Source organism: Bos indicus, chromosome 13, assembly GCF_029378745.1.
Source record: "Bos indicus isolate NIAB-ARS_2022 breed Sahiwal x Tharparkar chromosome 13, NIAB-ARS_B.indTharparkar_mat_pri_1.0, whole genome shotgun sequence".
Lineage (NCBI taxonomy): Eukaryota > Metazoa > Chordata > Mammalia > Artiodactyla > Bovidae > Bos > Bos indicus.
In genome coordinates this window covers 73,737,615-73,765,197 of record NC_091772.1, presented here as the reverse complement: position 1 = coordinate 73,765,197, position 27,583 = coordinate 73,737,615, and the positions used below count along the sequence as shown (strand labels likewise).

General features: G+C 50.1%; 3 protein-coding genes across 9 annotated transcripts in view; 1 reads left to right on the top strand and 2 right to left on the bottom strand.

The window, feature by feature from the left end:
- Nucleotides 1–608: 608 nt before the first annotated feature.
- DBNDD2 (dysbindin domain containing 2) lies at nucleotides 609–3,135 on the bottom strand. The gene is made up of 3 exons (XM_019972465.2): nucleotides 2,997–3,135; nucleotides 2,669–2,806; nucleotides 609–1,343 (listed from the first exon to the last, which is right to left on the bottom strand). Exons 1-3 carry the CDS (start codon nucleotides 3,133–3,135, stop codon nucleotides 1,135–1,137), a joined length of 486 nt encoding a protein of 161 aa, XP_019828024.1. The 3' UTR covers nucleotides 609–1,134.
- Nucleotides 3,012–27,583, bottom strand: part of SYS1 (SYS1 golgi trafficking protein) — a 32,044-nt gene continuing 7,472 nt past the window's right edge. Inside the window, exons 4-6 of one of the 6 annotated variants that reach the window (XR_011570237.1) lie at nucleotides 21,517–21,679; nucleotides 18,744–19,016; nucleotides 17,171–18,219 (exon numbers count right to left, since the gene is read on the bottom strand). Coding sequence is in view for 4 of the 6 variants with exons in the window: in XM_070801750.1 (XP_070657851.1) it covers nucleotides 19,086–19,260 (175 nt within the window). In the remaining 2 variants the exon portion in view is untranslated. The other 5 variants (XR_011570238.1, XM_070801751.1, XM_019972461.2 and 2 more) reach the window with 5 other exon arrangements.
- Nucleotides 21,494–25,463, top strand: TP53TG5 (TP53 target 5). Of its 2 annotated transcripts, none has more exons than XM_070801749.1 (5): nucleotides 21,494–21,605; nucleotides 21,878–21,952; nucleotides 22,158–22,288; nucleotides 23,950–24,433; nucleotides 25,350–25,463. In XM_070801749.1, exons 1-5 carry the CDS (start codon nucleotides 21,540–21,542, stop codon nucleotides 25,353–25,355), a joined length of 762 nt encoding a protein of 253 aa, XP_070657850.1. In that variant the 5' UTR covers nucleotides 21,494–21,539; the 3' UTR covers nucleotides 25,356–25,463. The 2 variants fall into 2 exon arrangements, with proteins under 2 accessions (XP_070657850.1, XP_019828022.2); XM_019972463.2 differs by having other exon boundaries at nucleotides 23,950–24,460; nucleotides 25,350–25,462.

Here is a 27,583-nt window from a genome sequence, read left to right as displayed (position 1 = left end):
TTCTTCCAAGCTGCTCTTTCTGCCTGGAGTACAACGCCGCCCCCGCCCCGCCCCGCACCACACACCCCCCCCTCCAGCTAACTCCTTCTTATCCTTTGGATCCCAGCCTGAAAACCAGCTCTCCAGTGACCACATGAGCTAGACTAAGATGCTCCTCTTTTCTGGTAACAGAAGAGCTCCTCATCATGCTACTCATTACGCTCAGAACTGTGGTATTTTCTTGATTTTCTCCTCCCTGAAGGCAGGAAGCCTATCGTGTTCGAAACTGTATTCCAAATGTCCAGCTAATTCCAAATAACTCCTGGAATAAACAAAGCAAGTGAATGATGGGAATATGGGCTTCCCTGGTGGCTCAGTCGGTAAAGAATCTGCCTGCCAGTGCAGGGGACCCAGTTCAATCCCTGGGTGGGGAAGGTCCTCTGGAGAAGGGAATGGCAACCCACTCCTGTATTCTGGCCTGGAAAGTCCCATGGACAGGGGAGCCTGGTGGGCTACAGTCCATGGGGTCACAAAGAGTCAGACAAGACTTAGCGACTACACCACTACCAGAGAGCTAAAGAAATATATTGGTTTGGTATCTGTCCGATGTGAAAGATGAATGGGAATGATTGGTATGTCGTTATCTGTTTATTATTCACGCCGTGCCCTGTTCCAGAAAGGACGGAAGGAAGCAGGATGGCTGCAGGGCCATCTCCCTGGGAGGGTTAAGGAGTTTAGGAGACTCAGGAAGTCTGGAGGAGGGAAGCGCGCTAAGAAAAGCAGTGGCGTCTCGTCCTAGCTCATCTTCCATCTCCTCACTCGTGGGCCCCACTTCAGCAGTAAGCCAAAACCATGGTATTTTCTTGATTTTTTCTCCCCCTTGAAAGCAGGGCACCTATCTTGTTCAAAACTATATTCCAAATGCCCAGCTAATTCCAAATATTCTAACGAATAGCAGAAGGATGCAGCAGGGGAAGGTTAGCAGTAAAGCAGGAGCAGGTTAATTCCCAGGAAGGCACACCATCCCACCCTCCTTTCCTCCCCTTGGTGCCTACTGCACTAAAGAGTCTGGTCTTCTCCAAAGGGCTCTGGCCAGGCCTGGGGTCTCCAGTGGAGACGAGGCAGCTCACACAGTCTGTAGGTGGGGGCCCGCTGCTAGCTGCAGGCTCCGGGCTCTGCCCCGCCATCATGGCCTCCATCCTCCTCCTCGTCAGACTGTGCCAGGGGCGTGTCTGCTCCGCCGTCACTGGCATCGGCGCTGTGTGGGTTGGTGGAGGAGTTGGAGGACAAGGAGGAAGTACGAGACGTCGTCCTGTCTGGCGTGGGCACTGGCAGGCTCTGCTCCTCGGGACGCTCGTCCACCCCTGCCCAGAGAGAAGAGCCGGTCATGGCCACACACAGGGGTTCAGAGGACTCTTGGAGAGGATGTGGCTGGGAGACACTGAGGCCCAGGGACTTGGCCAGTCACCCTGCCAGTCTCCTGGCTCCCAGTACCCCTCACTTCACTAAGCTCTAGAGTCGAATCAATCAAGTTGCAAGTTCAAGTTCTAGCTACGTCACTTCACTTCCTTGCTACTGAGGAGCTTTGGGCAAGTCACCTCCCCTCTCAAGGACTCTGCTCCTCTTCTGTAAAAAGGGGGTACTGACATTCCAGAGGGGTTCTCAAGACAAAATCTGAGAATGTTTATAAAATGTCTGGCACATAATATGCCATCAATAATAGCAGCACTTTTAAAGTAAGATAGTATCCATTAATCGGAGAAGGCAATGGCACCCCACTCCAGTACTCTTGCCTGGAAAATCCCATGGACCGAGGAGCCTGGTGGGCTGCAGTCCATGGGGTCACCAGGAGTCGGACATGACTGAGCGACTTCACTTTCACTTCTCACTTTCATGCATTGGAGAAGGAAATGGCAACCCACTCCAGTGTTCTTGCCTGGAGAATCCCAGGGACGGGGGAGCCTGATGGGCTGCCGTCTATGGGGTCGCACACAGTCAGACACAACTGAAGCGACTTAGCAGCAGCAGTATCCATTAATATCTTATAGGTTAAGCATGTGGACTTTGGAGTCAAGACAGCCATGGTTTGAATTCAGCTTTTCCACTTTTCGTCTCTGTGACTATATATATATATATGTATATATATAGTATGACATGTGAGATCTTAGTTCCCCAACCAGGGTTCAAACCCATTCCCCCTGCAGTGGAACACACAGAATCTTAACCACTGGATCACCAGGGAAGTCCCTCTAATGTCTTTCCTTATAAGGTGGGAATAACCCCACCTGCCCTAATAGGACATAGTAAGGATTGAGATAATTCATGTAGAATTCTTAAGCATGGTATTAGAAACCTAATAAAGTGCTAAATAAATATTAAATGACTAAAACTGCTTCAGTTGTCTAATCTAAAGATCATATTTTTACATTATTTATTATGTTAACTAATTACATTGATTTCAAAAATAAAAAATTGAAGAAGACTAAGGCAGTTGGGCCTTCTGAGAGGTTTGGATTAGGAATCCGTAACCCAGCTTCCCCCAAGGTCAACTTCCCTAAAATCAGGACAAGCAGGTGCTTCGTGGGTGGAAAAGCTCATGCCCAGCCCCTCCGTGCAGACTTCCCCAGCCCAGCTTTGACATCCAGCTCTGACCGACCAGTGCCCATGGGCCCAAAGCAGAGGGACATACCAGACGTCTGGGGAGTTGGTGGAGGGTCTTCACAAGGCAAGAACACATCCGCTCCATCTTGATCCCCCAGGTCGATAAGCTCCACTTGCTCAAGTGTGTCCACATTCACCTCCATGGATGAGATACTACCTATGGGGGCTGCATATCAAGAAGGGGGCAAGTCGGGAGGAGCCAGGCCAGCACTGATTGGATGGTCAGAGACATCTGTCAGGTAAGGAGATAGATGTTTAAAGGGCCAAGAAAACCAGCGGGGAGGGACCAAGGTCCAGGACTATGGGACTCCCTCCCTGCCCTGCCCCAGTGCCTCTTCCCAGGACTCAGAACTCACGTCTGTGCGACTCAGGATGCAGGTGGGACAGGGGGAAGACAAACTCCGTCTCAGGCTGTAAAATGTCCTCGAAGAATTTCTGCCGCTCCCGAAGCCGGAGCTGCTGGCGCTCCAAGGCTGCCCGAGGATTTGGGTCCATGTCAGCTCCTGGAAGAGCAAGGAGAGCTGTGAATTGGAGAGGGGACTCTGTTGGGGGCCTGGTCTTGGGGAGCCCCCCTGCAGCCAGGATCCCAGCAGTGGGGCCTCTGGCTGCAGCCTGGACACTCCTGGACTCGACTCCCTCTTTCCCTTCCCTGAAACAAAGTCCCACTACCACAAAGTTCAAGTCTCACGCAGAGGCAGGGCTGACCCTAGCTCCACAAAGGGGATGTTAGTTCCAGGCACAGCAAGAGAGGCTCCTCTGTATTCAGGGAACACAGCCAATGGCCACATCTCAGGATCATGCCCTTCAGAGAGGGGCTGGAGGGGCTGGCTCAGCTCAAATGGGGGAGGTATTTTTTCCACTTAATGAACCCAGCCTCTCCTCCAAAGGCGGGGGAAGAGGACAGAATAGAGATCTCAGAAAGGAAGGTCCCTTCCTCCACTGCTGCAACTCCGGTCCCCGCCCCGGCCACCCTTTAAAACCCAGACAAAAGCTAAAGCACCCGCCTCCTACTCTCTCTCTATACACACACACACTATCACCGGCATCCCCTCCAAACCCTGCTCTTAAGTCACAGACTTGACTTCTAGACTTGGCTCTGTCCCTAAGGAAGACATCTTTCTAGCCTCAGTCTCCGCATCTGAAAATGGCATCGTCTTCCTACCTGCCTCTAAACACAAGGCACAGCTCCTGAGGGTGTTCTGTAAAAAAGGAAGGCTGCGGTCCCCGAGCTATTTAGAGGACATCATCTCTTCTCTGCCTCCCACAGCTCTTTATTTGAGCTCCTCTCCTTTGACACATCTCACTGGCCGATCTCCCCACTAGTCAGCAAGTAGCAACTGGAAGCGTGCGATTCAGCCCAGGCCCTCTGGCCCCCCGTGCTGAGAGCTTTCCAGAACCCCCTTCACTCCGATTCGCTCCGCATCCCTTCCTGAGCCCATCACCGGAGGCAAGGCAGTATCTAGCTGGAGGACCAGTTCGTCATCCTCCGCAGATTGCCTTCCCCGCCTCATCTGGACTCGGCATATCCGAGACCCTGGCCAGTCCACCGGGCGCTGAGGGTGGGCCACGAGCGATCCTAATCCCCAGAGGAGCCAGGCAGGGCCAAGGAAGTGTGGGGAGACCATGTGGCCAGAGGGGGCAGCGGAGGAGGGAGACGCTGACGTTGATTCCTGGGAAAGGCTCTTAGTGCTGCCGCCCAGGTCACAGCGCTAAAAATACCCAGGGCCCCTGGGGCTGTCTGCTCCCGCGAGGTGGGGGGTGGGGGGCGGCGGGGGCGGGGAAGGGCCAGCAAGAGGGTTGGGGAGCTGGAGGGGACCACAGGCTCCGGGGCGCCCCCTCTGTTTCCCCCTAGCCCCCTCAATGTCCGGAGACTGGCGGGGGCTGCCCTCCCGGGGCGCAGCGGAGCTAAGCGCCGGAGTAGGGAAGGGGGTTGTTTACGTAACTGAAGGTGCAGGGAAGAGGGGTGGAGGGAGCTGAAAAGGTTTGGGCTGGGGGGGGGGGGGGGTCGGAGGCGGCCAGGGGCCCGGCCCGTGGTGCAGAGAGCTCCCTCTCGGTCCTGCCCCACCCGCAGTGGAGTCAGTGCGAGCGAAAGAATTCCCTAAAAGGGGACACGCCGCGACCCTGGAGCAAGCGGGGAAGACGGAGGGGGGCTCCGGGGGCTGCACTCGCGCTCGCCTCCCTCTACCCGGACCCCCGGCCTCTCGCGGCACCTGCGCCCGCCCCGCGGAGCCCCTACCTGCCGCGCCCGGCGCCCCCGCTGACTCAGGCTGTCCGCTCCGGCGCGGCGGCGGGGGCGTGGGAGCGGGCCGCGCCGACCGGGGTGGGGCTGCGCCGCCGGGTCTCCCCCGGGACGGACGGGCCCCGGGAGCCGGGAACGAGGAAGCGCCGGCGGGCGGAAGTGGGGGAAGGGCGGCGGCGGGCACACGCGCTCCTTGCTGGGCGCCGGGCGGCCGCCGGGAACCCCCGCGGGCGCGGGCGCTTGTAGTTCCAGCGCGGACAAAAAGTTCCCGGCACGCGTCCCGCCGCCCCGCCACCCGCCGGACCCCCTGGATGCTCCGCCCGACTCCGCGCGATCCAGGACACTTGCTGCGCCCCGCCGGTCCGCGGGGACACGGCCCCCCACAACCCCTGCTCCCCGACTCCCCCGGGAGTCCCCGACGCAACCTCCGCGCGCGGCACCCGGACTGACTCCCCGGCACCCTCGGCCACGCTCCGCACTTTGAGGCGCGCACCCCTCGAGAAGGCGCTCGCGCGGGAAAAGGGTCTGGCGACCCGCGGCCGCGCATCAAGGCAGGTGCACAGCGGCGGGGGCTCCCTGCCCCTGGGACTCACCCCTGCAGCCCACGGTTCCTGGCTCCGGGACGATCAGAGCCGCCGCCCAGCTTTCCAGAGCACTGGGCGGGGTGGGCGCCGGGACAGGGCGGGTCGGGGGTGGAGGGGTGGGCCGCTGCGCCGCGCCCCCAGACGCCGGCGGGGAGCCAAGTCCTCCAGAGTGCCGAGAGGGGCGCTGCGCGTCCCGCCCGGCGCGGGTGGAGGAGTGAGGCGGAAACCGTGGGCCCAGAAGGGAAAGGCTTGCCCCTCTCGCGGTGCCTCCTGGCTCACACCAGGGCCAGAAGCTCCTCCTGGACCGAGGCTCTGTGCTCATTCTCATTCTCCTCCTCCCTTCCACCCGGCGCCGGCATGTAGATCCAGAAACCTCCCGGTTCGGGGCGGGGTGGGGGGCGTCGGTCAGAGATGCTTCTGCCGTGGGGTTACTCGATCCTTCATTCAACAAACATCCACGAGCAGACCAGAAACTAGGAGTCATCCCTGCCTTCTCCCTGTCCTTCGCTGCCCACATTAAAATACATCTCCATTAACTGTTGATTCTCTCTCCCAAATAATCTTTGCAATCCACCGTTCGTCTCCGTTTCCACCACCGACCCTCGCTCGGCTCCATTCTCTCTGGTTTTCTGGTCCTCTGGTCCTGCTACGCTCCATCCCCCACACCAGTCAGTCATCACTGTAGAGTCCAGAGCGCTAATCAATGACCCACATGGTCATTTCAACATGCAGGTCTGAGAGAGGTGGAATGGGGAGGGAAGAGGGAGGGGGGAGTCAAGCGGGAGGGGATACATGTATACCTATGGCTGATCATGTTAAAGTGTTTGACGGAAACCAACACAATATTGTAAAGCAATTATCCTTCAATTTAAAATAAATAAATGTTTAAGAAACACACAGGTCTGCTGTGCCACCCTTTGTTAGAATGAAATCCCGGTGCTGATATCTAAGCTTAAATCCCTCCTTTGTTAGAACGAAATGCAGGTGCTGGTATCTGAGCTGAGTCTTAAATGAGTTCAACAGGCGGAGAAGAGGGGGAAGGGCATACAGGAGGCAGAAGCGGGGCGGTGGGGGTGGTGGGGGTTGTGAAGAGTTGTGACCCATTCAGGCTTCTCTGTCAGGGGACCAGCACTCTGTACAAATACCTAAAGTTCTGCCTCTCCTATTGTACTGAGATATCCAAACCATCCTGAGAAATAAGTACAGCAAGCAACTTTCCCATTATTTTACAAGCAAGGAAACTAGTTTCTGGCCAGCAACAAGTGCAGTAGCTAGGAGCACAGGCCTGGGAACCAGGCCCTCTTGGGTTGTAAACCTAGCTCTGGTGTCTAGCCAGCTGTGTAAACAATTTCTCTGATCCTTGCTTTCTTTGCCTATTAGGTAGGAATAATTAATCCCTACCTCCTGTGAGATAATACATAAAAAATGCTAAGTGCAGGGCTCGGGCACTCTGGAGATGCTCAGCAAACATTAGCTGTTTAGATTGCAATTGCTCCTGAGAAACAGAGGCAACTGCTTTCTTCCACAAATTTCTAAAATTATAGAAGTACGCTCTAATCTTCCATAGAGCTTATTATGTGCCTGTCACTGTTCTAAGTGCTTTGCATGTATTAACTCTTTTAATCCTCGAAATAATCCTGTGAAGAAATGCTGTTTTCACATCCATTTTACAGGTACAGAAACTGAGACATAGAAAGGTGAAGGGACTTGTCCAACTAAGTGATGGAGCAAGAATTTAAAGCCAGGGTGGCTCAGCAGTAAAGAATCCGTCTGCAGTGAAGGAGACCCAAGAGACATGAGTTCTAAATCCCTGGGGGAAGATCCCATGGAGCAGGAAATGGTCACCTGCTCCAGTATCCTTGCCTGGGAAATCCCATGGACAGAGGAGCCTGGTGGGCTACAGTACAAGGGGTCGCAACGAGTCAGACACGACTGAGCACAGCACAGGGCTCCATAGCCTGTGCTTAAAACCACAACTCCCAGTCTGTTCCCCTTTTATCCTGTTGCAGTTTTCATCTTCCTAGAAATATTTTGGTCAGTTTCATTCTTATTCCTCATTAATGGATGGAGTAGATACTTGGTCCCAGTTTCGAGCACAGAGGAATGAGGCCAATCTGAAGTACAGTGGCTAAGAGATCAGCTCCCCCTTTTCAGGCCTATCCTTGGGAACAGGAATGCACGGATTATTTTGAGCTGTCCGAAGCATGGTAACAGATCAGGAACCTCTCTTGTCACTTCTCTTTGTCAGGTATCTGCCACATAAAAGGGTGGGGGGGAGGGTGGGAACATCCAGGTTAGAAATAATTCAGGAGCTAAGCTGGAACGGCCTTTGCCAACAAAGGTCCGTCAGGTCCGACTAGTCAAAGCTATGGTTTTACCAGTAGTCATGTATGGATGTGAGAGTTGGACTATAAAGAAAGCTGAGCACCGAAGAATTGATGCTTTTGAACTGTGGTGTTAGAGAAGACTCTTGAGAGTCCCTTGGACTGCAAGGAGATCCAACCAGTCCATCCCAAAGGAAATCAGTCCTGAATATTCATTGGAAGGACTGATGCTGAAGCTGAAACTCCAATACTTTGGCCACCTGATGTGAAGAATTGACTCATTTGAAAAGACCCTGATGCTGGGAAAGATTGAAGGCGGGAGGAGAAGGGGACAACAGAGGATGAGATGGTTGGATGGCATCACCAGCTCAATGGACATGAGTTTGAGTAAACTCTGGGAGTTGGTGATGGACAAAGAGGCCTGGCATGCTGCAGTTCATGGGGTTGCAAAGAGTCAGACACGACTGAGCAACTGAACTGAAGCTGGAAGGGTTTCAGCCGAGAGGAAGGCCCAGGCAGCAGACCTAAGGGTGGACAGCAGGAGTTGAAAGGAGCAGTGAGAGAGTAGATGGCTTAGACTTCTGGCTTCCATCTAGGATGCTGAAAGCTGGGAAGAGCATCCTACCACACTAAAAACAAATTTTTTAACTGTTAAGTAATTTGTAAAATTGTTGATTTTGTTGACCCCATCAGTGAGCTGAGGTTGCCCAGCAACTGATTAACCTGCATTCCAAAGAAGGGCAGTCGCCTCCAAGAAGCAGGATATAGGCACTGGCACACGCATGAAGGTGGAGAAAGGCAATGTCTCCATGCAAACAGGTAAGAGGAGTTCAGCTACAAGTTTTATTGCTAAAGGCCCGGTGCGGCTATGAGAGGATATGAGAGGATAGAATCCGTGGGAGTCACAAACACTAAAAGTAATCAGAAACAAAACAAACCAAAACCAAAGTTTGTTCAACTCCTGACAAGATTGACTCAATTCTCTACACTAACAGCCTAAGAAGAAGAGAGATAGATTTCCAAGCAAAAATATTACTGAGCTCAGTCTTTACTGTTCTACACATTATGTCCAGAAATTTAAAAAGTTACAACACACACATAAAAAGGAACATAATAAAAACAAAAAAAAACCTATTTGTCAAGAGACAAAGCAATCAACAGAACCAGACTCCAGACTTGATAACTCTCTGGAGTTATCTGCCAGAACATTTAAAACAACCATAACAGTATGTGAAAGACTGTGTTGAAAAATATGGACAGCGTACAAAAAACAGAAAGGGACTGTTAGCAGAGAGAAGAGGACTATAAAAAGGAGTCATATGGAAAAGTCTAGAAATTTTTAAAACATGTAACAGAGACGAAGAATGCCTTGGCAGCCTTATCAGTAAAATCAACACAGCTGAGGAAAGAATCAGTACACTTTACGATCGGTCAAGGGAGACTACCCAAACGGAAACAGAAAAAAGTGAAACCAAACAAAGAAACCCAAGAGGGACGTCCCATGTGGCCCAGTGGCTAAGGCCCTGCACTCCCAATGTAGGGGGCCTGGATTCAGTGCCTGGTCTGGGAACTAGACCCCACTTGCTGCAACTAAGAGTTTGAATGCTGCAACTAAAGATCTCGAGTGCCACAGTGAAGATCAAAGATCCTGAGTGCCACAAGTAAGACTGGTGCAGGCAAATAAACATTTTTAAAAGCCTAAAAGATCCAAAGCTAACATCTGCATAATTTGACTCCGAGATAGAGATACACACACACACACACACACACACACTATTAGTAGAAATAATGGTCAATAATTTTCCAAAAATAATGAAAGGACCACAGAGCCAAGAAATGTACAGAATCCAAAAAAATATTAAATACCAGTGGCTAGGACTTCCCTGGTGGTGCAGTGGGTAGGAATCCACCTGCTAATGCAGGGGACACTAAAAGTGTCGATCCCTGGTCTGGGAAGATTGCGCATGCTGCAGAGCACCTAAGTCCATGTGCCAGAACTGCTGAGCCACGTGTTGCAACTACTGAAGCCCACGTGCCTAGAGCCTGTGCTCCGAAGCAAGAGAAACCGCTGCAATGAGAAGCCTGCACACTGCAACTAGAAAAAGCCCGCTTGCAGCAACTAAAACCCAGCACAGCCCAAAATAGTACATAAATAAATAACAATTCTTAAAAGTAGACTTCAAAAGAAGGATTGTCACCAGGGATGAAGAGGAACATTTCCTAATGATAAAAGGTTGTTCATTTCAGCAAGAAGACTTGGCAATCATAAATGTGTATGTGTACATCTAGTAACAGAGCTTCAAAAACATGAGCTAAAAATAGACCTAAAATAAAAAAGGCAAATCCATAATACTGTTAGAGGATTCAAAGCTTCTCTCTCAGTAATCAATGAAACAAGTAGACAGAAAGAAAAAGTAAGAATACAGAAATCCAGAACCCTATTAACTAGCTGTTCTGATTGACATTTTTATAGCACTTTACCAGCAGAGTAAACATTCTTTTCAACTGCGCAAAAACATTCACCAAGATACATCATCTTCTGGGCCATAAAACAAACCTCAATTTAAAAGAATTTAAATCATAAAAAACATATTTTGTGACTATAAAAGAATGAAAATATAAATAACAACAGAAAGAGATCTGGGAAACACCCCAATACTTGAAATAAAACACAAGACTTCCAAATAACCCACGAGTCAAAGATAAAGTCCAAAAGGAAATTAGAAAAATATCTTGACTGAATAAAATTGAAATGTTGCAACCAGCCACCAAAAAAGCTCCCACTGTTCCTTGCCTTCTGTTATTCATACTTTCGTATAGTTTTCTTCTGCACTCTATCAAAGTTATTCTGTGTGACCAATAAAACATGGCAGATGGTACATCATGTCCATAAAAATTTTAAAAGACCACAACTTCCATCACGGGTGTGTATTCTCCCTGTTGTTTGGATCACTCACTCTGGGGGAAGCCAACTATTATGTTTTCAACAGCCCTATAGAGAGGCCCACATGGCAAGGAACTGAAGTTCCAGCCAACAGCCAATGAACAACAGAGGCCAGCCAGCAATCCCATGAGTGATCATGGAAACTGACTTACTGGCCCCAGTAGAGCCTTAAGATGACTGGAACCTTGGCCAGTAGCTTGGCTGCAGCTTCAGCAGTGACTGAGGCAGAACCACCCAGCTGGAACAGTCCTGGATTCCTGATGCCAGAACCTTTGAGATGGTAAACATTTCTCGTTTTAAACTGCTAAATTAGCACGTGTAGGGGTTTGAGTGTTGGGTAGGCTGCAGTGTAACAGCACTCTGAAGTGTGGGAGTGGCAGTGGACTGACCTAGACTGGGAAGTGTACCAGAAGCTCAAAATGCTTTGAAAAAGCTGTGAATAGAAGCCTCGAACCTGGGCCTCCTGCACTGGGAGGGCGAAGTCTTACCCACTGGACCATCAGGGAAGTCCCTGCCCAGCATTTTTTTTAATTAATTTATTTTAATTGGAGGCTAATTACTTTACAATATTGTCGTGGTTTTTGCCATATGTTGACGTGAGTCAGCCATGGGTGTACATGTGTCCCCCATCCTGAACCCCCCTCCCACCTCCCTCCCCACCCCATCCCTCAGGGTCATCCCAGTGCACCAGCCTTGATCACCCTGTCTCATGCATCAAACCTGGACTGGCGATCTGTTTCAGATATGATAATACACGTTTCAATGCTATTCTGTCAAATCATCCCACCCTCGCCTTCTCCCACAGAGTCCAAAAGACTGTTGTTTACATCTGTGTCTCTTTTGCTGTCTCACATATAGCCTGCCCAGCATTTTAAACTGCATTTAGTAAGAGAGGTGGGGCTTCCCTAGTGGCTCAGTAGTAAAGAATCCACCTGCCAATGCAGGAGACCTGGGTTCCATCCCTGGGTCAGGAAGATCCCCTGGAGTAGGAAATGGCAACCCCCTCCTGGATGCTTGCCTGGAGAATCCAAGGACACAGGAGCCTGGCAGGCTACAGTCCATGGGGTTTCACGACAGCATGCGCACACTCAATGAGGGGGTGGGGTAGAGAGGAATGCATCTACTCCATCTTGTTCAGAACCAGAAATCCTTATTTTATGTTCTCTTTAACCCTGTGAGTCCAAGTGGGAATACTTCTGGATATAGAATCCTTTTAAGATCTTGTGGGTCACTCTGTGTCTTATTCAGGTCCACGCTATTAGACAAAAGCTATTGCTGGGAGAAATATCAATAACCTCGGATATGCAGATGACACCACCCTTATGGCAGAAAGTGAAGAGGAACTAAAGAGCCTCTTGATGAAAGTGAAAGAGAAGAGTGAAAAAGTTGGCTTAAAGCTCAACATTCAGAAAACGAAGATCATGGCATCTGGTCCCATCACTTCATGAGAAATAGATGGGGAAACAGTGGAAACAGTGTCAGACTTTATTTTGGGGGGCTCCAAAATCACTGCAGATGGTGACTGCAGCCATGAAATTAAAAGATGCTTACTCCTCGGAAGGAAAGTTATGACCAACCTAGATAGCATATTCAAAAGCAGAGACATTACTTTGCCAACAAAGGTCCGTCTAGTCAAGGCTATGGTTTTTCCAGTAGTCATGTATGGATGTGAGAGTTGGACTGTGAAGAAAGCTGAGCACCAAAGAATTGATGCTTTTGAACTGTGGTGTTGGAGAAGACTCTTGAGAGTCCCTTGGACTGCAAGGAGATCCAACCAGTCCATTCTAAAGGAGATGGGTCCTGGGTGTTCTTTGGAAGGACTGATGCTAAAGCTGAAACTCCAATACTTTGGCCACCTCATGTGAAGAGTTGACTCACTGACCCTGATTCTGGGAGGGATTGGGGGCAGGAGGAGAAGGGGACAACAGAGGATGAGATGGCATCACCGACTGGATGGACATGAGTTTGAGTGAACTCCCGGGAGTTGGTGATGGACAGGGAGGCCTGGCGTGCAATTCATGGGGTCGCAAAGAGTCAGACACGACTGAGCGACTGAACTGAACTGAACTGAAGCCTTTCTCTTAGGCTTCTGCTGAATTGGCTAACAGTCAACACCCTTGAGCTTTCTGGGATTCCTCTTGCTTGATTCAGAGGATCTGTGAGGCACACCCATCATTTCTTTTGAGGTCTTTTATCTGACTGAAGACTACTCTGCTGCATTGTCTGAAATCTTCCTGAGATGCACACAAAAGATTTGATAGTTACATTCTCACTTTCCTTTGGACCATGTTTTTCTGGTGCTGCTCTAGATTTGAGCTTTGCTGGGAAACCACTCTTTAACTTTACTATCATTTGCCAGGTAGAGGGGCTGAGAATTTTCAACCACAAAGTCCTGGCTCCTTCATATTTAACAGTTCTCCCTTTTAGCTCAGGATTTCTCAACCTCAGCACTATTGACATCTCAAGCAGGATAATTCTTTTTATTTATTTATTGGTTGCATGGGGTCTTCATTGCTTCATGCAGGCTTTCTCTAATTGCAGTGAGTAGGGGATACTCTCTAGTTACAGAGCACGAGCTTCTCCTTGCCATGGCTTCTCTTGTTTTGGAGCAGGAACTCTAGACGTGTGGGCTTCGGTAGCTGCAGCACACTGGCTCAGTAGCTGCGGCTCCCTGGCTCTAGAACTCGGGCTCAGGAGTTGTGGTCCATGGGCTTGGTTGCTTCATGCAGAATCTTCCCAGACCAGGGATGGAACTCATGTCCCCTGCATTGGTGGTGCAGTCTTGTCCCTTGTACCACCAGGGAAGTCCCAGGAGGGAGGAGGTGGTGTTGAGAGGGGTTTTTCCATTACAGAACATTCAGCAGCCTCCCCAGCCCCTACTAACTAGATCCCAGTGGCAACCTCTCCAGGTCTGACAACCAGAAATGTCTCCAGACATTGGCAAAGGTCTCTCCAGGAGGCAACATCATGTGCTCACTTGAGAACTGCTGCCATTTCCCTACCACCTCGTGTGTTTAAACAGCAAGAAGACACCGAGTTGCACCTTTAACACATGATTTGGAAATATCCTTAGCCAGATCCCAGCTCATTAAGCACATTTTCTGCCTTCCACTTTACCCTGCATGCGGCCAATAAAAGACCCCCTGTGCCTCAATGGAGAGCCAGCACAGTCAAATAAATACAAGAAAGCAGATCAATCTTAAGAGTTCTCATCACAAGGGGAAAAAAGGTTTTTGTTTTTTTTTTTAAGGTAAACAGATGTGGGAAGAAAATATCTGCAAATCACACATCTTACAAAGGGACTCATCTAGTCTGTATAAGAATGCTCAAAACTCAACAGTGAAAAAACAAACAATCCAGTTGAAAATGAGCAGATGTGAACATACATTTCACCACAGAGCATACAGAGATGGCAAATAAACACATTAAAGTATGCTCCTCATCAATAGCCAGTAGGGAAATGTAAGTTAAAAGCACCGTGCATCCATTTTATGCCAGCTAATTAAAAGTTAGTGACCATACTAGAAGCAGGTCAGGATGCAGAGAAGCTAGACCCTTCAAACCTTGCTGATGGGAATGTAAAATGATACAGTCCCTCTGGAAAATAGATTGGCGGTTCCTTAGAAAAACTAAACATGTACTTACCATATGATCTAGCAATCATCCTCCTTGACATTTATTACAGAGACATTAAACTATGTCCCTGTAAAACCTGTACATGAGTGCTCCTGCCAGCCTTATTTGTAACAGCCCTACATGAGAAACAACCCAAATGTTCTTCAGTGGGTGAATGGTTAAACAAATCACGGCACATCCATACCATGGAATAATACTCAGCCAAAAAGGAACAAATTATTGATACCCACAACAACTGGATGGGTATCAAAGCATTCTTTTGAGTGAGTGGGGGGAAGCACCAGGTTTGAAATGGTACATATTGTATGATTCCATTTATACAGTATAACACTGTTGAAATAACAAAAATATATAAATGGAGATGGGTTGCCAGGGGTTAGGGGTCAGAGGAAAGAGGGTGTGGGCATGGCTATAAACAGCATTCGCGAGCCTGGGATGATGGAACACTTCTGTATCTTGATCGTGGTTACATGGATCTACAAGTGGTTCTGACATTGGAATATAGTTATGCAAGATGTTACCCTTCGGGGGCGGGGACTGAGAGAACGAGATACAGGACCTCTATTACATTTTTTTGGAATTTTCTGTGAATCTGTAATGATTTTTAATTTATAAAAGGAACTGTTACCCCTGCAACAACTTGGATGGATCTCCACAGCATTATCCTGAATGAAAAAAAGTCCATCTCAAAAGGTTACATACTGTGGGGTCCTTACTCACATAACATTCTTGAAACAATAAAATTGCAGAAGTGGAGAATGATCTGTGATTTTCTAGGGATTAGGGATGGGACTGTGGGGAGAGGGGCAGATAACATAAGAGAGATGATCACGGTAATGGAACACACAAACACAAATGAGTGCAGGAAGAGCTGAGCAAGCCTGGGTTAGGTCTGTCTACTGCATTTACATCAATTTCCTGGCTGTGATAGTGCACTGATATACCCAACATGTGTCAATCGCAAATGCATTGTGTTAAGTGAATGAATTCTATTCAAAAGTCTATAAGCTATAGGACTCCATTTATATAACGTTCTGGAAAAGGTAAAGCTATAGGGACTGAAAATACATCCGCTGCTTCCAGGGTTGTGGGTGGGACAAGGAGTTAACTACAAATAGATTACACGAGAGAACTTAGGGAGGTTATGAAACCATTCTACACGTTGACTGTGGTGTTTGTACAATAACATGCACTTACCATAGAACTGCACACTAAAAAGGGTGCATTTCACCATATATAGGTACTTCCCTGGTGTCTCAGACAGTAAAGAATCTGCCTGCAATGCAGGAGATCTGGGTGGGGAAGATTCCCTGGAGAAGGGAATGGCTACCCACTCCAGTATTCTTGCCTGGAGGATTCCATGGACAGAGGAGCCTGGCAGGTTACAGTCCGTGAGGTCGCAAAGAGTGGGATACAACTGAGTGACTCACACACATTGTGAAACAAAACCACCACAAAAGAGAGGAGACCCACAACCACTGGTACGGCTATTGTAGAAAGAAAGGAGGAGAGAAGGAAAGAGAGGGAGGGAGGGAGGGAGGAAGAAAAGGAAGGAAGAATGAAAAATAACAACTGTGGGTGAGGATGTGGTGAGACTGAAATGTCGGTGGGAATGTAAAATAGCGCAGCCACGATAGAAAACGGTATGGTGGGGCCTCAAGAAATTAAAATTAGAATTACCATATGGTCCATCTATTCTACTTGTGAGTTTATACTCGTTCATAGCAGCATTATTCACGGAAGCCGAAAAGGTGGACGCAACCCAAGTGCCCACCAATGGATGAGCAGATAAAATACGGTCGATACTTACAAGAGGACAGTATCCAGCCCTAAAGGAAGGGAATTCTGGCACAAGCTGAACCTTGAGGACATTGTGCTGAATGCAATAAACCATCACAGCAAGACACAGAGTGTGTGATTCCATTCACATGAGGTACCTGGAGCAGTCAAATTCACAGAGACAGAAAGTAGAATGGTGGTTGCTGGGGTTGAGGGGGCTGGGGAATGGGGAGCTGTCGTTTAACGGGTATTGAGTTTCCATTTGGGAGGATGAAAAGAGTTTGGGAGACGGATGGTGGTGATGTTGCATAATAATGTGAAAATACGGGACACTACTGAACTGCCCACTTAAAATGATCAATGGTCAATGTTATGTGTATTTTACCACAACTAAGAGAAAAAAGAGAGTGGTGGTTTCTCACTCAAGTGCCTTGGATGTGATCCAGAAGGCTGACCAGCTGCGTGTCCTTGGGTATCGCTCTGCCCATAAATGGTTTTTACTGTGCTAATGGAAGAGATGAACAAGACTGAATAGGGGGTTGCTGCTTTAGGAGCCATTGTTGGGGTACGACGTCTGGTCACAGAGAAAAACTCCTGCCCCCCTGGGGATGCATCCAAGCTTCTGAAGGGAGGAAAGGGAGTGACGGTGTGAAAAGAACCGGCTGGAACAGAATGCGGAGGCGGCCGGGCCAGCCGCCAGGGCCCACTCAAGCCCCGTCGCCTGGGAACACTCCCAAGGCCCTGACCCTCAGGACCAGCTCCAAGCCTCTCAGCCTGTGATGGAGCCTGTCTGGCTCACTCCCCCGGGTTTGGCCACCGTCACTCTGGGTTCCTACCTTCTATTCCAGCACATACCCCACTTCATAGTTCTCTCCCACACCTGTAATTTGAAAATCCAGGAGCCCCACAGCCTTTTGCCTGGCAACCCTATTCTTCCTTTGTTATCTGTCACCATCTCTACGAAGACTTCCCTGCCCTCCCCACGCTGCTCCTTAGGGTTCCAGCAGTCTGCTCACCATCACCCTTATCATAGAGAACGCTGTTTATTTTCATTTTTTCACAAAATACTTAGTGGGTACCTCTTGTCAGCCAGGCACTCTTCTAAGGCTCTGGGGGGTTAGCAATAGAGAACAGCCCCAAATCCCTACCCTTGAGGAGCCCATGTTCTGGAGGGACCACACCCCGGGCTCAGAGGACAGTGCACAGCAGGGCCCCAGCTGTTGTGCCGAGGTGGCAGGTGCAGATGATCCTGATGCAGCCCAGCAGAGCCCAGCAGAGTCCAGGAAGAGCTGAGATCATGCTGACAGGGAGAGGGAAGCCCGAGCAGGCGGAGGAGCCGGGAGAGGACTGAGGCAGACAGAGGGAGAGGTGGGGTGTTCGCCTTGCCTTCTCTCCAAAGTCACCTCCTTGTGTCTTTTCTGGCCCACAGCATCCTTTTTTGTTTTTACCACCCACTCATCTCCACCCTAATGAGAAAGGGCATGGACATATAAGAAGCTGTGCAGCTTTCAGCTCAGAGGAGGCAAAGGCGCAACTTTCTTCAATCGTCCCAAATCCGGGTTCACCAGCTGCCTTCACCATGCCGCCAACGTTTGACCTCAACGAGATCAAAGTCGTGTACCTTTTGCACTGGTGCACCAGTGGGAAAGTCAGTGCCGTGTCTGCCCTGGCCCCCAAGATTGGCTCCCTGGGTCTGTCTCCAAAAACGGTGATGTCATCACCAAGGCAACTGGTGATTGGAAGGGTCCGAGTATTACAGTGAAACTGACCGTTCAGAACAGACAGGCCCAGATTAAGGTGGTACCTTCTGCTTCTGTCCTGATCATCAAAGCCCTCAAGGAACCACCAAGAGACAGAAAGAAGCAGCAAAACATTAAGCACAGTGGAACCATCACTTTTGATGAGATCGTCAACACTGCCCAGCAGATGCAGCATCAGTCTCTAGCTAGAGAACTCTCTGGAACCATTAAAGAGATCACCCAGCCTGTGGGCTGCAATGTTGATGGCCGCCACCCTCATGACATCATAGATGGCATCAACAGTGGTGCTGTGGAGTGCCCAGCTAGTTAAGAACTGCAAAGAAAAAGAAAAAGAAAAGATTATTTGACAACCAAAAAAAAAAAACAAGAAGCTGTGCAGTAGTCTGGTCTTGATCCACCTCCCCTAAAAGGCAGAGGTGAGCACCCCACATGAATGCACACCCCTCCATCTGGGTGTGGTGTGGATTTGGTTCCCACACTTGCTGGATATCAAACTGGCCGACTAAGTGGGTGGTGAGGGAGAAGCTGTACGTCACAAGCTTTTCCGATTATTCAGACACAGCCAGGTGGGCAGATTACTCAGAGCAGCCTGAGTTGTTCCAATCTCCCACGATCTGGCCCAGCCGCTCACCAGGACTTTCTCTGTCCTCACCTTCTGCCACTACCTCTCCCCACTTCCCTCACCTCCTCCGGGTCTCTCCTCACATCTCATCTTGTCAGTGAAAGGGTCCTATTCCATTCTTCTTTAAAAGGCTTTTTATTTTATATTGCAGTATAGACGATTAACAATGCTGTGATAGTTTCAGGTGGACAGCGAAGGGACTCAGCCATACATACACATGTACCCATTCTCCTCCGAACTTCCTCCCATCCAGGCTGCCACGGAACACTGAGCAGAGTTCCCTGGGCTGTGCAGCACTGTTGGTCATCCATTTCAAATACAGCAGTGTTCATCCTTTCCGTTGCGTTGGGTCTTCGTTGCTGCACCGGCATTTCTCTAGTGGCGGTGAGTTTTCTACTTGCGGTGCGCAAGCTTCTCATTGCAGTGGCTTCTCTTGGGAAGCATGGGCTCCAGGGCACGCAGGCTTCAGTAGTTGTGGCTCACAGGCTCTAGAGCACAAGCAAAGTAGTTGCACTGCATGGGCTTAAATACTCTGAGGCACGTGGGATCTTCCCAGGTCAGGGATCGAACCCGTGTCGCCTGCATTGGCTGGCAGATGCTTCACCACTGAGCCACCAGCGAAGCCCCATCCCTTTTAATACAGCAAACTTTCCACCTTTGTTCTCCATTTCCCGTCCACCTTGTTTACTTCTCTCCACACACTTCTTTCCATCTAACGTTAACAGGAGCAGGCTGTTAACAGAGGCATATGACATTTTTAGGAACTCAACTGGCTGGTCGTTATGCAACATGATCATTAAAACTTAAACCATACCAACTTCATTGAGTTAATGATATTAAAAACAAAGGTGGAAAGTGCTCAAACTCAACACTTCCTAATTTCTTACTACCTTTTGCTACTATCTATGATCTTGGGAATCTTTACAACTGTAGAAATACGGTAGAAATATGTAATATATAACAGAGGTGACTGCCTTTCTGTTCAAATCTGCATTCAGTGACATCATGCTGGCAGGCTGAAGTATTTACACCACAGAAATAAGGAAATGTGACAAGTCAGGCTTTGGTTTATTGTCCTGCTGATTGTCTAGGCCAGGAGATGGTCCTGGACCAAATCCGGCCCACTATTGTTGTAAATAAATTTTACTGCAACACAGTCAGGCCCACTCTTTTCCTTATCTGTGGCTGCTTTCACATTCCAAGAGCAGTTGAGCACTTGCAACTACATGGCCTGCACAATTTAACGTATTCACTATCTTGCTTCTTAAAGAAGAAATTGCCAACCTCTGGTCTAGCCTTAACAACACCATCAAGGAAATGTTCATTGGTGGCATTCAGTCACTAAGTCATGTCCGACTCTTTGCGACCCCATGGACTGCAGCACGCCAGGCTTCCCTGTCCTTCGCTATCTCCCTGAGTTTGCTCAAACTCATGTCCACTGAGTTGGTGATGCCACCCAACCATCTCTTCCTCTGTCACCTCCTTCTCCTCCTGCCTTCAATGTTTTCCCAGCATCAGGGTCATTTCCAATGAGTTGACTTTGTACATCAGGTGGCCAAAGCACATGGAGGAAATGTTAATAATGTAAATGTGTCCTGTCTATAGCTGTTACAGACAGATCTCATGTTATTTCACTTTACTGCACTTCACAGAGAGTGAGGTTTTTACAAACTGAAGGTTTGTGGAAACCCTGTGTTCAGCAAGTCTGTCAGCGCCATTTTTCCAACGGCATTTGCTCACTTCATGTCTCTGTGTCTCATTTTGGTAATTTTTGCAATATTCCAAACCTTTTCACTACCCTACTTGTTATGATGACTTGCGATCTTTGATGTTACTCTTACAACTCACTGAAGGCTCAGATGATGATAAGGGTTTTTTATGAATTAAGTATTTTTAAATTAAGGTATGTACATTTTTTAGACATAATGCTATTATTGCACATTTAATAGACTACAGTATAGTGTAACTTTTATATACACTGGGAAACCAAAAGACTCTGGTAATTCACTTTATTGCAGTGGTCTGGAATTGAACCCTCCATATCTCTGAGGTACGCCTATACATTGTAAATAGCCACACACACCCAAAAAATGCTGAACAAATATACTCCCAGTATTTAAAAACAGTGACAGTAAGTAAGTCGATCAGATCACTGAGAAATGAATTCCAACATCTTTGTTCCTCCACTTTTTCACTTTCTTCTTACTCTTTAATATGAATGAAAACATCAACATTCATGTTGGAATGACACCTGTTCATCAATTACAACCATAGGTTGACTATGGATGCAAGAGTTAGGCAAAATTTGAGAAAAGTATACTGCAAGAGCAAACCGGCCCTACGGGATTCACAACAGAGTATTTGTAGAATTTTATTATTTTAGATTTCTTTCAGTAAAATTCATGATAAACACACATTCACACACACATATACATACTTTGTTTCAGACAGCCCATTACTGAATCTTTACAAGAACACATACTGTCTCTTCTCCACTAGAATGTAAGTTCCTTGATGTCAGAATTTTTTTTTTTTATTCCAGCACTTAGAACACACCAGACACACAGCAGACGCACATGAACAAACATGTATGATGTGAATGAACAGATGAGCACAGTTGGGAACCAGGTTTCATGGGCTGATTGTCAGACCTTATGTTTCCAGCTCTACCATTCTCCAGCTATGTTGGCCTTGAGTAAATTATTTATTTGAACCCTGGTTTTTTCATTAAAAAATGTGTGTGGGGGACTCTTCCTACCTTGCAGGGAAATAGTGACAGTGTAGTCTCTGCCTGGCGCCTCCTAGGCACCTGCACAGCAGGAGTCACCTTCTCACCCTCCACCCCTGCCACACGCACACTCCTTGGAGACCTGCCACTGTCACACATTTCAGTGATGTCACAGCCCCCCTCCCTGGGAGCACCAGCACAAGCATCCTGATGCCCAGCCTGAGTGTGGGGGCGGACAGGGCGCAGGCAGGGCCAGGTACCAGTCTTGCGCCATCTGTCCAATATGTGCCACAGCTCCAGCGTGCGTCCACCGACAAAGAAGAGGCCCAAGAATAAGGTGGTTTCCAAGGTTGGATTTAGGACTGGATCTAGTGGAGGTCTCAACAAAGCATCCAACCAGGCCCAGGGTGGGGGTCTTTCCATCTAGGGGGAGGGAGAGAGGTAAAGGGGGGTCAAGAGAGTTAGAACAGACTCCCCATTTCCACCCCCAAACCAAGGTGACAAAAATCACAGTCTGGGGTTTATCAACCCAAGCCCAGTGGAGAGGCATTACCGGGTGTTCAGGGGGCTCATCCTGTGTTAGCATTTCCCCCCACCCTGCTCCTTCCCTCTCTCTGTCAGATGCAAGCTAAGGAACCAGAGGACAAGATACATCAGCCTGTCAGCAAAGTAATCGCGCGGAACCGACTTAAAATGGTGAGATGCCACATTTGGGTGCCCACTAAAGAGAGCCTGAGCCCCCACACTGTGCTGCTCGGGGCTGTCACGGGTGACCCGGAAGGAGTCAACCAGCCTCACCATGAGCTGAGCTGAGCCAAACTCCAGGTGGGGGTTGGGAGGCTATCCCAAGAAAGCTGAAGCTTCCTTTTTTTTTTTTTTCCTGTCTCTTCATCCCTGGCAGGTATTAAAACACTTGTCACTCTTGAAGCTGCTCAAAAGCTCAAACCCTCGGATCCAAGAACTGTATAACCTGGCTAGAAGGTGTTGGAATTCACTGCTCAGGGTTCCAAAGATCCTGGGGATCTCCTCTGGGTGAGCTTGGCCCACCCATGGCCCCCATCATGGGCCCAATAGCTGTCTTTACTAGGAACAGGCGCTGTGCTAAAGAGTTCAGAAACCCGCATTTTGACAAGGCTCTGGGAGAAAGGGAGCCATTTAGTAGCCCTATTTTAGTGATGGAGAGTTGGGGCTCAAGATATGCTGTAACTTGTTCCATTAACTGAACTGCTAAGTGGCGGAGCTAGGATTTGAAGCTGTTCCCAGCTGAAATCAGAGCTGTTGTCATAAGCATGGTCATAATCATCCAGTCATGGGACTAACTACCATCTGGGGCTCTGAGCAAGCGGGCCCCCTTCCCGCCCCTCCCAATTCATCACCACCCACAGATTCACCCACAGACTAGTCATCCTGCTGAGGCCAAGCTCTCTCCCACTTGACAGCGATGCTAAGAAAGCTGACATTTTTAAGGCACCTGCTAAGGGCTCCCCTGATAGCTCAGTTGGTAAAGAATCTGCCTGCAAGCAGGAGACCTGGGTTCAATCCCTGGGTTGGGAAGATCCCCTGGAGAAGGGAAAGGCTACTCACTCCAGTATTCTGGCCTGGAGAATTCCATGGACTGAATAGACCATGGGGTCACAAAGAGTTGGACACGACTGAGCGACTTTCACTTTCACTCTTCAAGGGCCAGGTACCCTGCCGAGCATTTTCCCACCTAATCTTCCCCATAAAAACCCTATTAGGTAGACAGAATTATCTCAGTTTTCAGATGAGGGAACTAAGGCTCTGACAGGACACCTTTCTTGCCCCAAATGACACAGACAGTAAGAGGCAGAAGCAAGCCTGAACTGCAGTGTCTCCCCAAAGCCTGTGTTCTCCAAGCCGCCTTCGGCCTTGCAGGACTGTGCTGAGGGTCCTGGGCCTGACACCTGGTGGCCCCCGGCCAGCGGGAGCCGTGACTATCTTCAGTGTTGTCTAACCCTGAGCGTGAGGCCTCTCCCTCCCCACACGTGCTCAGCTAGGACGGGGTGGCCACGTTGCAGGGGACTTCAGTCTGTGACAGATACCCTTTTGGAAAATCTAACACCTCTGGCAAACTCCACCCCTCTGGTTCCCTCCCTCTAAGTTGACCTCCTCGATACAGGAGATCAGGAAACACTGAGCCCAAAGGGTCAGGACCATCTAGTCCCAGAGTTTTCCAACCCTTTTTAAAGCAGCCAGCCCTAACTGGCCCCAAGCCCCAACTGTGTTGTTGAGAGGAAGCCATGCTGCCCCTTCAGAAGTGAGGTGGGATCGGGGCGGAGGGGGGTCATTGGAGCTACTTTCTAAGATGTCTTGGAACAAGAAAACAATTAAAAAGAAAAAAAAAAAACTGGACCAGTCCACTCTGTCAACTGAAATCCAGAGAGACAGAGCCCTAACCTAGTGGCCGATGCAGGTAATACACGTTTCTAGTGTCCTAACTACTAGCCATTGCCATAACTTTTCTAGCCTCTCACATCCCTTTTGCCAGTGCTTGTCACCGCATCCCCTGCCCCCAGGCGCAAGGTCTCTGAGTGGTGGAGAAGCTTCTTTCCGGGCTCTCTGTGGCTTTCCTGACTGGCCCCCTGGGCCAGTGGCAGCGCAGCTGTCTCGGGACTAGTGGAGGATCAGAGCCTCGGTCCTATGCTGCTGACCACTGTTCGTCTCCCTGCCAGGCACGATAACGTCTGGGATGAAGTGGAACAAAATAACAAAGAGCTCCAGGAGGAGGCTGGGTGTTCCTACCAGAAACTGGACTCCGAGAAATTAAAGCCCACAGGGGAGCCTGAGGAGTGTGAGGAGTCGAGGCCCAGGGCACAGGAGGCTATGCCACAGAAAGAGGAGCAGATGGAGCCTGAGGCCCCGACGACATCGAGGGGTCACGGTCTGACCACCAGTCCCAGAGCCCAAGCACAGGAGCCACCCACTGGGGACCCCCGAGTCGTCTTCCGGAAGACCCACCAGGACAGAACTCCCATGAAGGATGTGAAGCAGCCGGAAAGAGCGAACCAGCGGGTCTGGTTTGAAGGGCTGCCCACACGAGTCCACCTCCCAGGGCCCCGGGTGATGTGCAGATCCTCCGCCTTGCGCTGGGTCAAGCGCTGCTGCACCCGCTTCTGCTCGGCGTCCCTGGAGACGCCGATGGTCCATCTGTACAAGGTGTGACACCACCGCCACCAGGCCAGGGTGAGACGCGGGCCCCGAGCTGGGCCCAGAGCCAGGGGGCGTAGGGTCCAGAGTCTTGGGGGCTATGGCTGGCGGTGCTGGGAGGCCCGACCTTCCGCCCAGAGAGGGAAGCCCAGAGAGGCAGAAGCCATTGACCAAGGCCATGCAGCAGGTCAGTGGACCTCTCAGGACCCAAGTAGGGGCTCTGGGGAATGAGGACACTGGGAAACGTGGTCCTGAGGCAGGGCATCCATTGCCTAGAGGCCTAGGAGGGACCAAACTGCTGCGGTTCAGAATCTCATTGGGAAATGAGTCCTGGGATTTCCAAATGTCGGGGGAAGAGGGGAGAGGTCAAGTAGGGCTCTGCTGAATCCCATCCCCTCTTCGATCTACACTCTATTTTATTTACTCATGCCTTGAGTAAGACTTGGACTTCCCTGGTGGCTCGACAGTAAAGAATCCCCTGCCAATGCAGGAGACCTGGGTTCGATCCCTGGGTCGGAAGGATCCCCTGGAGGAGGAAATGGCAACCCACTCCAGTATTCTTGCCTGGGAAACACACATAGACAGAGGAGCCTGGTGGGCCAAGGTCCATGAGGTCGTAAAGAGTCAGACACCACGTAGGGACTAAACTACCACCAGCACCACCACCAGCCACAAAGAGGATTTACTCTGAACAAAAAGTTCCTTAACAAAAGAAATACTTCAGCCCCTTTGCTGAGTTTCCAAGAAAGGAAGAGGGTGAGGGGCCTGGGGGTCCAGCTGAAACGAGGCTGCCCCATCAGCAAAGCCGGCATCTCCAATGGGCCGGGCGGCACAGCGCCCCGGGTCCCCGAGCCCTCTCCCTGGCCTGCAGCGCCCCCTGGGGGTGGTCTTAACTGCCGACTGATGCTGAGGTCTCCGTTCGCAGGTGTGACCTTGGATGGGAGCCCGAGGTGTGCAGAGAGCGCGAGCGGGAGATGGCATGATCATGGACCGGGAGGGAAGGGTGGGAGAATTCCTAAGTCTACAAATAAAATCTCCCATATGCCACTGGCTCTGCCTGTCTTCCTGGGGCTGGACAGGATGGAGGAAAGAGTCTCTCCGACAAGGTAAGGACTGGGGGTGGGGGCGTGAATCACTACTTCAGGGTCATTTCAGTCTGTCCCCAGGTCCCTGACGTCAGTGTAGAACCCGGAACAAAGAAGCCAGTGGGCTGTTCCCCTCCCCCACTCTGCAAGCTGGCCTCCTGAGAGGGGCACTTCATGAAGTCACAGAAGGGGAACGTTTGTTGTGTGCTTCCTGGCTGCCGGGTGCCTCACAATGGCCCTGTGAGGCTAGGAGAGGAGGAAACCACTGCGGCTCCGAGATGGGATGGTCCTGGGAAGTGGCACAGTAAGAGCTCTAAACCAGGTCTCCTGGCTGTTCCTCATTCCACCTCCCGAAGGGGAAAAGGTGCAATACCGCCTCCAGCCCATCAAACACGTGCACGGCGCCTGATGTCAGTCGATGTCAGCTGGAAATGTGAACCGTGACCCAGGAGGCCGGGAATTGGTTTTTTGTCTCACTGCTCACATGTGACAGACACAGAACGTCCATCCTCCAACCCCACATCCGGTCGGGTCACCCCCGCTGTTGGTAGGAGCCACAGGGCCGTTAGGGAGAGGAAAACCAAGGGGGCCCAGGCTTTCTCTGAACGAAGACTGTCATCCTCTATCTTCCCCTGGATGCAAGCAGGCGCCCTCTGGGAAGCAGCAGGGCCACGGAGGGGCACAGAGCCTCCAACCCCACCCCCAGGGAGTCAGGGCAGTGATGGAGACCCTCAGATTGGGAGGGAGGAGGAAGGACAGGAGAGGCTCCCGCTGAATCCACAGGTTCACATCCCTCCTCCCCACTGGGGCCCAGCACTGTGACTGAGTATCCCTGGGGTGGGCATCAGCGGAAACCAGGCTGCCACAGACAGCCTGGCATGGGACCACTCTGTACCTCACTGTTCCCCACCTGTGGTCACAGGTGCAGAGTTCCCGTCCCGGGCATCCCGCCCCTATCCCTCCACACAACTTCCATTCCTGCAACCCCCACCTCAAGCTATATGCCTGCTCCAGCCTGACTCCTGGGTACTCCCCATTTTGACTCCCTTGCCCAGCATCATCAATCCCATCAACCTCCTACTCAACCTTTCCTCCCAAGTGCCTTCATTCTGTCAAACTTCAAGTAACCTTCTGTCCAGTGAGCTATCAGCGAGCAATCAGTGCAACTCGCTCCCAAATCATACAGCCAACCCCAGGGGCAAGGGGGGATGCACTAATCTTCATTTGAACCCTCCTCTGGGGAGCCCCAAATAGGGGATGAAAAGCCCTGAGCCTAGGGGAGATTGGCAACTTCTGCTTTGCCCAACTGGGAACCAGAGCTGGGCCTGAGCAGCCCATGGGGAGGCCATCGAGTGAGCAGACAGGAGCCTATGTGCCTAGGCTGGTTCGGACCCAGCGTGGCCAGTGTGCTACAGGGGGAGGCAGGATGCAGGGCTCGTGCATGTGAATAACTCCTAGCAGTTCACTCCTTGGAGCCTTATCCCTTCTACCTGCTGGTATTTAGGCTCAGGCAATCCGCCTCCCATGATCCCAGAACCAGGGTCTCTCCACTACCACTCTCCCTTTGTTTAACGACCTCAACCTGAGACTCCTCTTCAGGGTTCAGTTAGATCCTGATTTGGGCAGGATGCTGCAGATGATCTCCAAGATAAAGAAACTGACTATAGGAGAAATGGCCAACCAACAGTTAACTAGGGGAAAATGTTAAGTGTTTGAATTTTTAACAAGTCACATGATCTCTCAGAGCCTATTTCATCTGTTTATAAAAAGAGGGATACTAAGAGCCATTCCAGAGGGCTCTGAGCAAATCAGGCTTGATGTAGCTGAAATTAGCTTGCGGGATGTTGAACGTTTGGCCTTTTTTTCCATGCCTCCTTCCATAATAAAGCCCCAAGGCCAGTACTGGCCCTGTTTCTCACTTATGGGCAGTTGGCTAACTGCCCACCTTTAGGGAACCAGCTGCTTGTTTAAAAAGCCAACCTTATGTTCAAGTTCACAACCTTTTGCTAAAATAGCATCTGGATCCTGGAGGCTGCCCCTCTCCCAGTGTGGGCCATGAACTATTTAAACATAA